Source organism: Watersipora subatra, chromosome 8 (genome assembly GCF_963576615.1).
Source record: "Watersipora subatra chromosome 8, tzWatSuba1.1, whole genome shotgun sequence".
NCBI lineage: Eukaryota > Metazoa > Bryozoa > Gymnolaemata > Cheilostomatida > Watersiporidae > Watersipora > Watersipora subatra.
In genome coordinates this window covers 65,025,488-65,038,085 of record NC_088715.1, presented here as the reverse complement: position 1 = coordinate 65,038,085, position 12,598 = coordinate 65,025,488, and the positions used below count along the sequence as shown (strand labels likewise).

Sequence of the window (12,598 nt, the reverse complement as noted above, 5' to 3'; positions counted from 1 at the left end):
TTAGTAGTTCTATAGTGTCTATTTAGTAGTTCTATAGTGCCTATTTAATAGTTCTAGAGTGTCTATTTAGTAGTTCTATAGTGTCTATTTAGTAGTTCTATAGTGTCTATTTAGTAGTTCTATAGTGCTTATTTAGTAGTTCTATAGTGTCTATTTAGTAGTTCTATAGTGCGTATTTAGTAGTTCTATAATGCTTATTTAGTAGTTCTATAGTGCTTATTTAGTAGTTCTATAGTGCTTATTTAGTAGTTCTATAGTGTCTATTTAGTAGTTCTATAGTGTCTATTTAGTAGTTCTATAGTGTCTATTTAGTAGTTCTATAATGCTTATTTAGTAGTTCTATAGTGCTTATTTAGTAGTTCTATAGTGTCTATTTAGTAGTTCTATAGTGTCTATTTAGTAGTTCTATAGTGTCTATTTAGTAGTTCTATAGCGCCTATTTAGTAGTTCTATAGTGTCTATTTAGTAGTTCTATAATGCTTATTTAGTAGTTTTATAGTGCTTATTTAGTAGTTCTATAGTGTCTATTTAGTAGTTCTATAGTGTCTATTTAGTAGTTCTATAGTGTCTATTTAGTAGTTCTATAGTGTCTATTTAGTAGTTCTATAGTGCTTATTTAGTAGTTCTATAGTGTCTATTTAGTAGTTCTATAGTGTCTATTTAGTAGTTCTATAATGCTTATTTAGTAGTTCTATAGTGCTTATTTAGTAGTTCTATAGTGTCTATTTAGTAGTTCTATAGTGCTTATTTAGTAGTTCTATAGTGTCTATTTAGTAGTTCTATAGTGTCTATTTAGTAGTTCTATAGTGTCTATTTAGTAGTTCCATAGTGTCTATTTAGTAGTTCTATAGTGTCTATTTAGTAGTTCTATAGTGCCTATTTAGTAGTTCTATAGTGTCTATTTAGTAGTTCTATAGTGCCTATTTAGTAGTTCTATAGTGTCTATTTAGTAGTTCTATAGTGCCTATTTAGTAGTTCTATAGTGTCTATTTAGTAGTTCTATAGTGTCTATTTAGTAGTTCTATAGTGTCTATTTAGTAGTTCTATAGTATCTATTTAGTAGTTCTATAGTGTCTATTTAGTAGTTCTATAGTGTCTATTTAGTAGTTCCATAGTGTCTATTTAGTAGTTCTATAGTGTCTATTTAGTAGTTCTATAGTGCTTATTTAGTAGTTCTATAGTGTCTATTTAGTAGTTCTATAGTGCTTATTTAGTAGTTCTATAGCACCTATTTAGTAGTTCTATAGTGCCTATTTAGTAGTTCTATAGTGTCTATTTAGTAGTTCTATAGTGTCTATTTAGTAGTTCTATAGTGTCTATTTAGTAGTTCCATAGTGTCTATTTAGTAGTTCTATAGTGTCTATTTAGTAGTTCTATAGTGCCTATTTAGTAGTTCCATAGTGTCTATTTAGTAGTTCTATAGTGTCTATTTAGTGGTTCTATAGTGCTTATTTAGTAGTTCTATAGTGTCTATTTAGTAGTTCTATAGTGCATATTTAGTAGTTCTATAATGCCTATTTAGTAGTTCTATAGTGTCTATTTAGTAGTTCTATAGTCCGTATTTAGTAGTTCTATAGTGTCTGTTTAGTAGTTCTATTTAGTAGTTCTATAGTGCCTATTTAGTAGTTCTATAGTGATTATTTAGTAGTTCTATAGTGTCTATTTAGTAGCATGCAGACTGAGTTGTGGCTGTATCTCATTGCGTAGATTGTTTTTTCTACTCTTCACTTCTTGAAACCCGCTCAAGTCCGCCATAGGGTAAAGTATATTACTTATGACACCTGCACATGGTGGCGGCGGATAAGGTTTGCTGTCAGCAGGTGAGATGAGTGTGGAACACTTGCATATACTTGCCGCAGGTGAGGTATATTGTGAGCACGTGAGGTATGCTGTCAGCAACTGAGGTATACCGGCAGCACAAGAGGTATGCTGGCAGTGAGTGAGATAATTGTATAATGTCTCACTGGGACTGCTCGAGATCAGTGTATTTAGTCAGAATGGGTAATTTAATCTCTTAGTTGGGTGTATATCATCTAAATGCCACCTTTGCTGACCCATCATCAGGCTTCGACTCACTAAGGACTGAGGGACATGAGGGTTAACAATGGAGTCTCACAGAGTATTATAGATGATAGTGTGGAGTCTAGTATAGATGATAGTGTGGAGTCTAGTATAGATGATAGTGCATAGCCCTAGATTATTCTGTTTGCACCCTCCTACCGTCCCTCAGACCTACTAATAGTCTAGTGGTGTCCATATTAAACTGAGCTGATCATCTGTCTCAATATCTCCTCTTGTAAGTCTGACAGGGCGCACATGCAGCATGCTATGTATCTCCTCGCGTTTAGTCTGCTTGCATCGTCCTTATTAACTCCTGTTCGTATAAGGCGTCTTGTTGCATTTCATTTTGTCTTTGTTTGACTGCTCAAAGGTGGGAAGGCAACTCCGCATATGGGAAAAACACCACGCTCGCCCTATCCTTATGATTATTCTATTGCTTTTGTGAGAGGCATTAGTTATAAGTAAAGAATTTTAAATGGTAGTATATCAGCGCAAGGCATTGCCATCCCATCAAATGGGCTGCATGTAAAACCTATGGGTTGTGTGGAGTTCTTTAGGTTCCTCATGTATAAAAAACATTAAAAAATGACGATGAGTTGGTAATACCGGAAAGACAGCTGGCTAATATTGAATACATTAAACTGAGGTACTTTGTTACGGTGTAGGAGATATATGGTGAAACCTTGTCTTTATTTTACAGACATGTCAAGGTCATAGAGGAGTGAAGGACTCAAGGATTGTATGCGTTAACAACAACCATTTTATGACTACGGGATATGACACGGTTTGTGGTTTTATACGCTGCTAACTTGGCAATATTCGACAAGATTTGAAGGTCTCATTAGCCTAGCTTATTATCATAGTTCTATTGATGGATATTGCAATACAATATTATTGCTGCCCTGAAATGTTGCTGTAATTGTGTTATAATATTATTTTCTTGTTTAGAGATAGCTCTACAGACTGGTAACGCACATGTGATCCCTCTAGTAGTTTTGTACCATCAACTGTCTGATCCTTACAGAGCAGAAATAGAGAGGTGATGGTATATGACTTGCGGAATCTATCCGACTCCCTCAGCACCGTGCAAATTGATAATAGCAATGGGTAAATATGAGTGACATTAATCATTCGTGGAATTGTCTGTTCACAACGATGTAGCTCGGCTCCAGTTGCCAGACTGCTGATACTGTATCCTCCTATTGACCAATAGAAAATAAACCCATCAAAAGGGGAAAATTCTTTTCCAGTATTGATTATTAACTTTTTTAGTTTTTGTGGCTGTCTGTAAGCCTCTTGTAGAGTCACTGAGATTATAAACAGCTAGAAGCACTCACGGAAGCACCATGAGTGTGCCTGAATTTTCAACTTCAAAGATGAACTTACACAAAATGTTAATAGATTTTATCAGAAGGTACTTTTTATTATTTACGATTGTTTTTGATCTGATTTGACTGCCAGGATGTTTTAAGATTAAAATTGACAAAATTTGATCACGGTTAAACGCTCAGATTTAACCAAAAGCGCGATTATGCACTTGGCAAATGGACCGACAAAATAGAAACGCGTTTTCCTGCAACAGTCACAATAGTCGATGTCAATAAAGAGAGAGAGAGAGAGAGATAGGCAGCCGCACAACTAGTGACCTCATTTCATCACTTATTTTTCTTCTGACCTTTTTGATTTTGATCAAGTTTTTTGATTTTCATCTTGAAACATTTTGGCAGTCAGCAGGCCTGTATTCCCTGGGGCGGCTGGCCGGCTGAGCCACCCCAACTTTTTAGGAATTTTTTGCGGCTAAGTACAGTCAAACTCGGATAACGCGCCCTCGGATAAAATGTAACATTTCATCTCAAACACAAGGTTAACTCAAATGGATTTGTTTGGTCAGTTCCAACGCAATGATAAATTGCTTCAGATAACTCGACCTCATTTATTCGAAAAGTTATTTGCCCAAAGGCCATGGACACGGTTTTTATCGCTGTAGAATATCACTTTATTCCAAGCCATAGAGAAAAACATCAACTTTTAGTAGTTCTTAGGCGTTATTATTATCATCAGCGACAAAATATTCTTGTCAACGACTTTTAAAAAGGTTTGCAAAAGATCAAATTTTACCAAACATCCGCTTGGCCGTGTCCCATCGAAAGCGTAAAAACCTCCGAATGAAATTATAATAAAATCGGCAAAATTGATCTTTGTTAACCCTTTCGCGGGCAGAGCGACATTTTTGTCGCTTTGCGATACGGCTGTTAATGGGCAGTGCGACGTTTTTGTCGTTTCGGTAACGTAATTTATTATTGCAGTTTCTGGTTAGCTAAATGCCGTTTTTTATTTAATTTTTTTACCAATAGCAAGCTACGATATCGTAGTTTCGGTTAGCCTCAAAAATTGACTTTAAAATTGTGAAAAAAACGATCGTTTTTAGCAGTGATGAACAAATAAACTTTCGAAAAAAATTAGAAAATTGTTCTAAATAATTTATCAACTTTTATTTTTCTTGGTTTGGTTTTAGCTTTTATTTACCGAATTTTTCGAGAGTTTGAATTTAGTTTACCGTCATGGCGACTTCTAAAAGAACCTCCCGAGATTATTCTAATAAAGCAAGTACTAGTACCGAAATTACTAGAAGATTCAGAGCTGACAGTGACTTTTTAGATTTAGTAGCAAGAGATGACAGTGAATCAGGTTCGGATTTTGATTGGAATGACTTTACATCTGGAAGTGACAGTGAATAAAAGGCTGGTAGCAGTAATAATGAGGATGTGAGTAGGAGTGATGCCAGTGCCTGGAAGAATATAACCAACATAAACAGAGATAAATCTCCTACAATTTAGTAGTTTATAGCAGTGACAGGCCCAGTATTTACTCCAGTAGATGCTCAACCAGTAGAGTATTTTGAAAAGTTTTTTGAGCCTGTCAATCCAGGAAGTACATCTTTGTGGGAGCTCTTTGTTACACGAATAAGTACATGATGCAAAGACTGTGATGTGGGCCTTTGTAAAGGAGAATGCTTTCGAAAATATCATTCGTAAATAGACAATTATTATGAAAAGCATATATTTTATGTTATACATTTTTATTTATTTATAATATATATATTTGCCTATGGACATATACATGTATACATATGCACCTTTAAACATAGATATATACACATAATAACACACAGAAAAGTGTATGAACCTTTTGAAAAAAATTGATTTTTTGGAAAATTAATTCGCCCATGGGAGTCTGATTTAGTTTTGAAAATTCGCCCGCGAAAGGGTTAAAACGCTCAAAAGAAAAATATGTCTTTTTCTGAGAGTTTTAACCGCAGTCAAGTTTTGCCTATTTTAATCTAAAAACGTCTCGTCAGTCACATCACCTAAAACAAAACAAATCTCAAAAAATAGAAAAATGTTGATACTTTCCCATAAAATTTTTTAAAACTTCACATGAGAGGCCCAGCTCAGACCTACAGGAGGGAAATCTGTTGGGGGGCTTTTACCGCCCCCCTCCACACCCCCAGGTGTTCATAACTAGTCGCCTAACATTAGCCGCCCCAACTTGCAATCAGTGAATACAGGCCTGGTAGTCAGACCACCTCAAACATCAAAAGCAATCGCAAATGATAGAAAAATACCGATGCATTCAGATAAAATCTACTAAAACTTTGCGTTGAGTTTATCTGTGAAGTGAACTTTACCTTTCCAATTGTATGAAAAGCTGTCTGTGAATGAGAGAGGCTTGATTATATTACTGTCGATGTGTATATTATGTGTTATATATTATGTTTCGTTTAAAAGGACACTGATACCCCTCTTTGACAACGACACCAACATGTTATATCTCGCTGGAAAGGGAGACAACAATGTCAGGTTTATGGAATGCTCCGGAAAGATGCCGTACGTCGCTCTTGGTATGTCGTCTCTCATTATTATAGCCTTTAGAATTTTAAATAGTTCTATCAGTTTTAAATGGAGTGTAGTAATGCTTATGTGTAAATTGGATTACATAAGCATTACGATAATATTTAATCTGATGTCTTGTGATTTTAGACAATACATCTAAAGACAAGACAGTTATTAATAGCAACGTGTTTAGATGCTTTACTGATAATATGATTGATACAAAAGAGATTGATAGAAGACTTACGTTGAATCTAAGGAATGCTTAGTGTATGGGCAGACGAGAGTAATATATAGCATGGGTTCAGCACATATGCGCTCAGTTCTCCTTCACATACATTAATTGGAATGTATGCAGGTTGGATCTATGGTGCCCGAATAATATTAAACACGACTTCATACCTTTTTTTATTTAAAATCATGAAGTCCAAGGAGACAGTGCGAGTGTAGGAGTGGCGGGATAAATGAAGAAAACAATGCTGTTATTAAAATTAAAACAACAATCATAATAAAACATGAGCAAACAACTTTGAATCAATTTTTAGAAAATGTTCTCGAGTTGTCTAGTGGTTATCATGAGAATGGATGTGAGAGCAGTGATATACAACCCCACAAGGATAGGCGACGGGCATCGTGTGGGCGTGGTTTAATGGTCGAGCTCTGTTGTGATGAACTCGAACACGGTACCCGAACAAAGAAATATGCTGAATAGCCCCTTGTAAATTTACAAATATTATGAACAATTGTGGTTATTTTACGGATCTGTTGGCTTTATTTTGTTGTCAAATAAATATAGTTGCCCGATATTGTCACCGTTATGATCAGTCAGTTGCTATTCACAAGCATTTGTGATATTAATAGTCGCCATTGTGAAATAGTCCAAATTTGGTTTTATATTTAGATTTTTATTATGAAAACTACACTGCACAGCTTTGCCTGCTGTCCCATCTTATTGGCCAGGCCAAACAATATGACAACGATGAAAGACTTTGTCATTTTATATTAGCGGTGGCAAAATATTAATAAAAACTAGAGAAAAAAAATTATATTTAACTTTAAGCATATACTAGGACCCCTAAAAGTCTCAAAATTGATAAAAATAGGTGATTTGAAATGTTTTATTTCCTATGGATCCTAGTATATCGCTAAAATTAAAGAGGAAAAGAGGGAAGTACGTGTTTGCTGGTTACAGGTTTTGTTGTTTTGTACTGCTAAACGGAAACAAGTGTAATCCGCGATCGACGCATATAGGCGATAAAAATCTGGACCCAAAAACCTAACAAGGCAATGCGACCGCCCCGCGAGAACTGTGTTAGCTGCATGACCCAGGCTAGCACAATTCTAACAGAGCTCGATCATTAAACCCCCGCCCACACGATGCCCGTAACCTATCCTGTAGGGTTGTATATCATTGGTGAGACTCCGCCCACATGATGCTCGTAACCTATCCTGTAGGGTTGTATATTGGTGAGAGTACCAAAGTGAGAATGGAAGTGAGAGTAACAAGCCTAAAACAAATGAAGATGCTGGCAGCGACTATTAAACATGAAATTTTTGTAACTCAAATGTAAATAATAAAAATATGGTAATTGTAGGTTTAATTATATAAGTTTAATGCTAATTTAAAGTTGACATACTTGAAGTTAAGCTCCGTGTTTCTATCTTGAACTCTATGTATGTATTTTCCGTGTTCTCTATTACCGAGTCTGCCAATTCACCATTTTTAACATGAAGGCAACAATTATGTATTTCTATTTATTGCTACTTTGGTTATTTGCCTGCTTGAATTCAGTTTCTTTTCATAGTTTTATGTAATAACTAATATATGTTAGTTTTATGTAATAAATTATGTATATTAGTTTAATATGCTAAATAATATATATTAGTGTTATATAATAACAAATATATATTAGTTTTATGTAATAAATAATATATATTAGTTTTATATAATAACTTATATATATTAGTTTATATAATAACTTATATATATTAGTTTTATATAATAAATAGTATATATTAGTTTTATGTCATAACTAATATTATTAGTTTTACATAATAAATAATATATATTAGTTTTACATAATAATTTATATATATTAGTTTGATATAATAACTTATATATATTAGTTTTATATAATAAATAGTATATATTAGTTTTATGTCATAACTAATATTATTAGTTTTACATAATAAATAATATATATTAGTTTTATATAATCTACTATATAAACGGCAATCGTTGTCTGTCTATCTGTCTATCTATCTGTCTATCTGTCTATCTGTCTGTCCGCCTTATAGAGCGGTCTTTTCTTTTATCGTCGTACGAATTCCGGTCGTACGAAGCGAACTGAATTAATATGTGTAGTAACGGTAAATAAATTATAGAGCGGTCTTTCTTTTTCCATTCGGTCGAACGAAGCCAACCGAATTAATATGAGTACTAATTATCGTAATTTCGTAATATCGTAATTTCGTAATATGGACTATTAGCTGCTACTTTTCTCTGACGATTTGAGCCAAGCGGCTTATATAAAGGTGTGGCGATTCTGTTGTTTTTCTTTCACCGCTCGAGCGCATTAACCGAAATCCCCTGTTAGCATGCTTTTTAAACGGCAAATTTTCTGCCGTGTTAAAAAGCACCTTTCCTGAGTTCTGCGGCCTATACAAAGGTGTCTATACAGCTATACAAATGTACTATTCATTAAATAAAATAAATTAATGAGTAGTTATTTACATGCAATTAATATTTACTGCCAACGTGTACCGAGAAGGTCACGTAAACGTTTGTTTCTTGGAGCCACTAGAAAAACGCATTTCTCACCTACTAAATTTCCACATCATAAAGGTAAGTGTTTCTTATACGATGTTGTATTGTCTATGAATTGCCACATCTCCACTACTTAATAACGTTGGATTTGCCGCTGTTCGTGATAGTGGGTCATGTTCATTTCCTTCAGCAGCCGAGTTACTAATTTTTTTCCAGCTCTGAGTAGGCCTACTGTAACTTACTATTACAGAACTTTCGCGAGTACTCCGAGGGTTTCGATACGCTATTGTGAAAAGAAAGAGAGCAGCTGCTATCGACTTACTGTCACCCTGCATCAGCCATGACCAGCTATACGTCGCCTGCTCAAAAGTAGGCACACGCCGAAAACTGTTTCTTCATACGCCCGACAGAAAAACCAAAAATGTTGTCTATCCGCATGTGTTGCGTTGAACTAAGGGAGAGAGAGGAGAGAGAAAGGGAAAGAGGGAGAGCGAGGAGGAGAGGGGGGGGGGGGAGAGAGAGAGAGGGAGAGAAAGAGGGAGGGAGAGAGAGAGAGGGGAGAGACGGAGAGAGACAGAGAGAGGGAGATGTAACTGCATAGTTGGCGTTGTTTTACAGTATGAAAGACAACTCTCAATAAACCTCTTGCTGTACAAGAATCTGATCCCGTTGACGGGTAATGCAGCTAGTAACTTATATATATTAGTTCGATATAATAACTTGTATATATTAGTTTTATATAATAAATAGTATATATTAGTTTTATGTCATAACTAATATTATTAGTTTTACATAATAAATAATATATATTAGTTTTACATAATAACTTATATATATTATATTAGTTTGATATAATAACTTATATATATTAGTTTTATATAATAAATAGTATATATTAGTTTTATGTCATAACTAATATTATTAGTTTTACATAATAAATAATATATATTAGTTTTACATAATCTATTTGTTTTATAGCTTTATGTAATTACCTGGAGTATTTCTTATCATGTCCTTGAACTTTAAACCAAAATAAATGAAACACAATGCATTTCGTAAAAAATATTTGTTTCAATCTGCAACGGTTTCGACATGAGGTAAATACTAAAATTGACTGACATTGTATGTGAAAGTTTGACAATATATGAAGGCCTAGTCCTCACTATTCTATCCGCTGCTGCCTTTGTTTGCAGCTGCCTGTGACCCCCTGCCTATACAACTGAAAGGGGCGTGCCTTATCCCAAAGCAAGCTGTCGATGTGATGAAAGGAGAGGTCAATAGAATGCTTGCCTTGAGCAAAGATAGCGTTGTACCTGTGCCATACATCATTCCTCGACGGGTGGGTAGCTGTTCTCCGTCTCCATCATGGTTGGAGCGCCGCTAGCGACGCGAGATTTGCTCATACAGTATCACTTCTGTTATAGTCATACGCTGAGTTTCACGCCGATGTGTTTCCCGATACCTACTCTGGCCAAGCGGGAAGTGATGTCACAGAATGGTTAGCTGGGGAGGCTCCCAAGGTAGGAACTATGATAATCTTGGGTTACGTTTTTCAACATCTGTTGTTCTTTGGTGGATTAGTAGTTTTTACAAACAGTAATCCCTCGTTGCTCCGTAGCTCACCTTTCACGATTTCAGTATTTCGCGGTTAAAAATTATTTGTTTAAAAATTAAAAATAAAAGAAAATTAATGAAAAACATTTAAAATATTTAAAGACATAAATATACATATAGTGAAACTCGGCGAACTCGAACTTTACGGACCAAGAAAAAGTGTTCGAGTTATCAGAGCGTTCAAGTTAGGAAAACATTGTCACAAGTGCATGTATTTATCAGTACATATACAAACTATATATAAATCAAAAGCATAGATTGCTTGTTGCAAGTTAACTGGCCTCTCGTGTACTGTTTTAACAATTTTTATCAGAAAGCATAAATATTTTCCTATTACTTGACGTTGGTTTGTTTGTTTGTTTTAGGTGATGTGACTGCCAGGACGTTTTCAGATTAAAATAGGCAAAACTTGATCGCGGTTGAAACGCTCAGAAAAAAGGCATATTTTTCTTTTGAGCGTTTTAACAAAAACCAATTTTGCCGACTTTTCTTTAAGTTTATCCGAAGATTACCTCGCTTTTCCATGCTTTCGTAGGGATATCCCAAAGCGGATGTTTGGTAAAATTTGATTTTTTGCAAACTTTTAGAAAAGTCGTTAACAAAAATATTTTGCCGATAGTGGTAATAATGATGCCTAAGAACTACTAAAAGTTGATGTTTATCTCTATGGCTTGGAATAAAGTGATATTCTAAAGCGATAACAATCGTTTCGGAAGCCGTTGGGCAAAAAACTGTTTGAGTTAACGAAGTTGAGGTCGAGTTATCTAAAGCAGTTTATCATTGCGGGGGAATGGACCAAACAAATCCGTTCAAGTTAATCATGTGTTTGAGCTATCCGAGTTTCACTGTACTTTTAAAGACTTGTGACTTCTCACAACGAACCCGGTTAATCACAAGTTTCTATATTTAGACCAGATGAATTCCGAACTATACCCGTACTACGTAAGTGTATTTCCTGCCTTAGAATAATGGGAATGAAGTCGAAATACAAACTGAAAGTCAATCAAAATAATTTCAAATTATTTATTATATGGAAAATAAATACGATATGTTTAGAGTGCAGCTTAAGTGTTCTGGTGTTAAAATTTAGTTCATATGCGATAAAAATTAGTTTCTATTTTGTGGATTTTCACTTATCGCCGGGTATGCCAGTCTCGCCGGGTATGCCAGTCTCTATTAACTACTGTAGTAGCAGTTTCTATATATTAGCTTTGGCCGTTGAGGGTGGGCAGTTTGTGCAACCAACTCATGTCCTCACTGCAAGCTAACTTTCAGCTAACTTTTCTCAAGGATACTAATTGACTGTATGTACAGATGGTTTGTAACAAGGATACTAGTTGACTGTATATACAGATGGTTTATAACAAGGATACTAGTTGACTGTATGTACAGATTGTTTGTAACAAGGATACTAGTTGACTGTATATACAGATGGTTTGTAACAAGGATACTAGTTGACTGTATATACAGATGGTTTGTAACAAGGATACTAGTTGATTGTATATACAGATGGTTTGTAACAAGGATACTAGTTGACTGTATATACAGATGGTTTGTAACAAGGATACTAGTTGACTGTATATACAGATGGTTTGTAACAAGGATACTAGTTGACTGTATATACAGATGGTTTGTAACAAGGATACTAGTTTACTGTATATACAGATGGTTTGTAACGAGGACACTAGTTGACTGTATATACAGATGGTTTGTAACGAGGACACTAGTTGACTGTATATACAGATGGTTTGTAACAAGGATACTAGTTGACTGTATATACAGATGGTTTGTAACAGGGATACTAGTTGACTGTATGTACAGATTGTTTATAACAAGGATACTAGTTGACTGTATGTACAGATGGTTTATAACAAGGATACTAGTTGACTGTATGTACAGATGGTTTGTAACAAGGATACTAGTTGACTGTATATACAGATGGTTTGTAACAAGGATACTAGTTGACTGTATGTACAGATGGTTTATAACAAGGATACTAGTTGACTGTATATACAGATGGTTTGTAACAAGGACACTAGTTGACTGTATGTACAGATTGTTTATAACAAGGATACTAGTTGACTGTATGTACAAATGGTTTATAACAAGGATACTAGTTGACTGTATGTACAGATGGTTTGTAACAAGGATACTAGTTGACTGTATGTACAAATGGTTTATAACAAGGATACTAGTTGACTGTATGTACAGATGGTTTGTAACAAGGATACTAGTTGACTGTATGTACAGATGGTTTATAACAAGG

The 12,598-nt window shown here is 34.8% G+C and overlaps 1 protein-coding gene across 2 annotated transcripts in view; it reads left to right on the top strand.

Moving 5' to 3' along the window:
• LOC137401367 (coronin-7-like) overlaps positions 1 to 12,598 on the top strand; it is a 48,949-nt gene that overhangs the window by 14,834 nt on the left and 21,517 nt on the right. For both annotated transcript variants that reach the window (XM_068087687.1, XM_068087686.1), the window contains exons 7-11: positions 2,762 to 2,845; positions 3,086 to 3,168; positions 5,850 to 5,962; positions 9,912 to 10,057; positions 10,143 to 10,238. In XM_068087687.1, the coding sequence (XP_067943788.1) occupies positions 2,762 to 2,845; positions 3,086 to 3,168; positions 5,850 to 5,962; positions 9,912 to 10,057; positions 10,143 to 10,238 (522 nt within the window). The remainder of the gene's footprint in view (positions 1 to 2,761; positions 2,846 to 3,085; positions 3,169 to 5,849; positions 5,963 to 9,911; positions 10,058 to 10,142; positions 10,239 to 12,598) is intronic.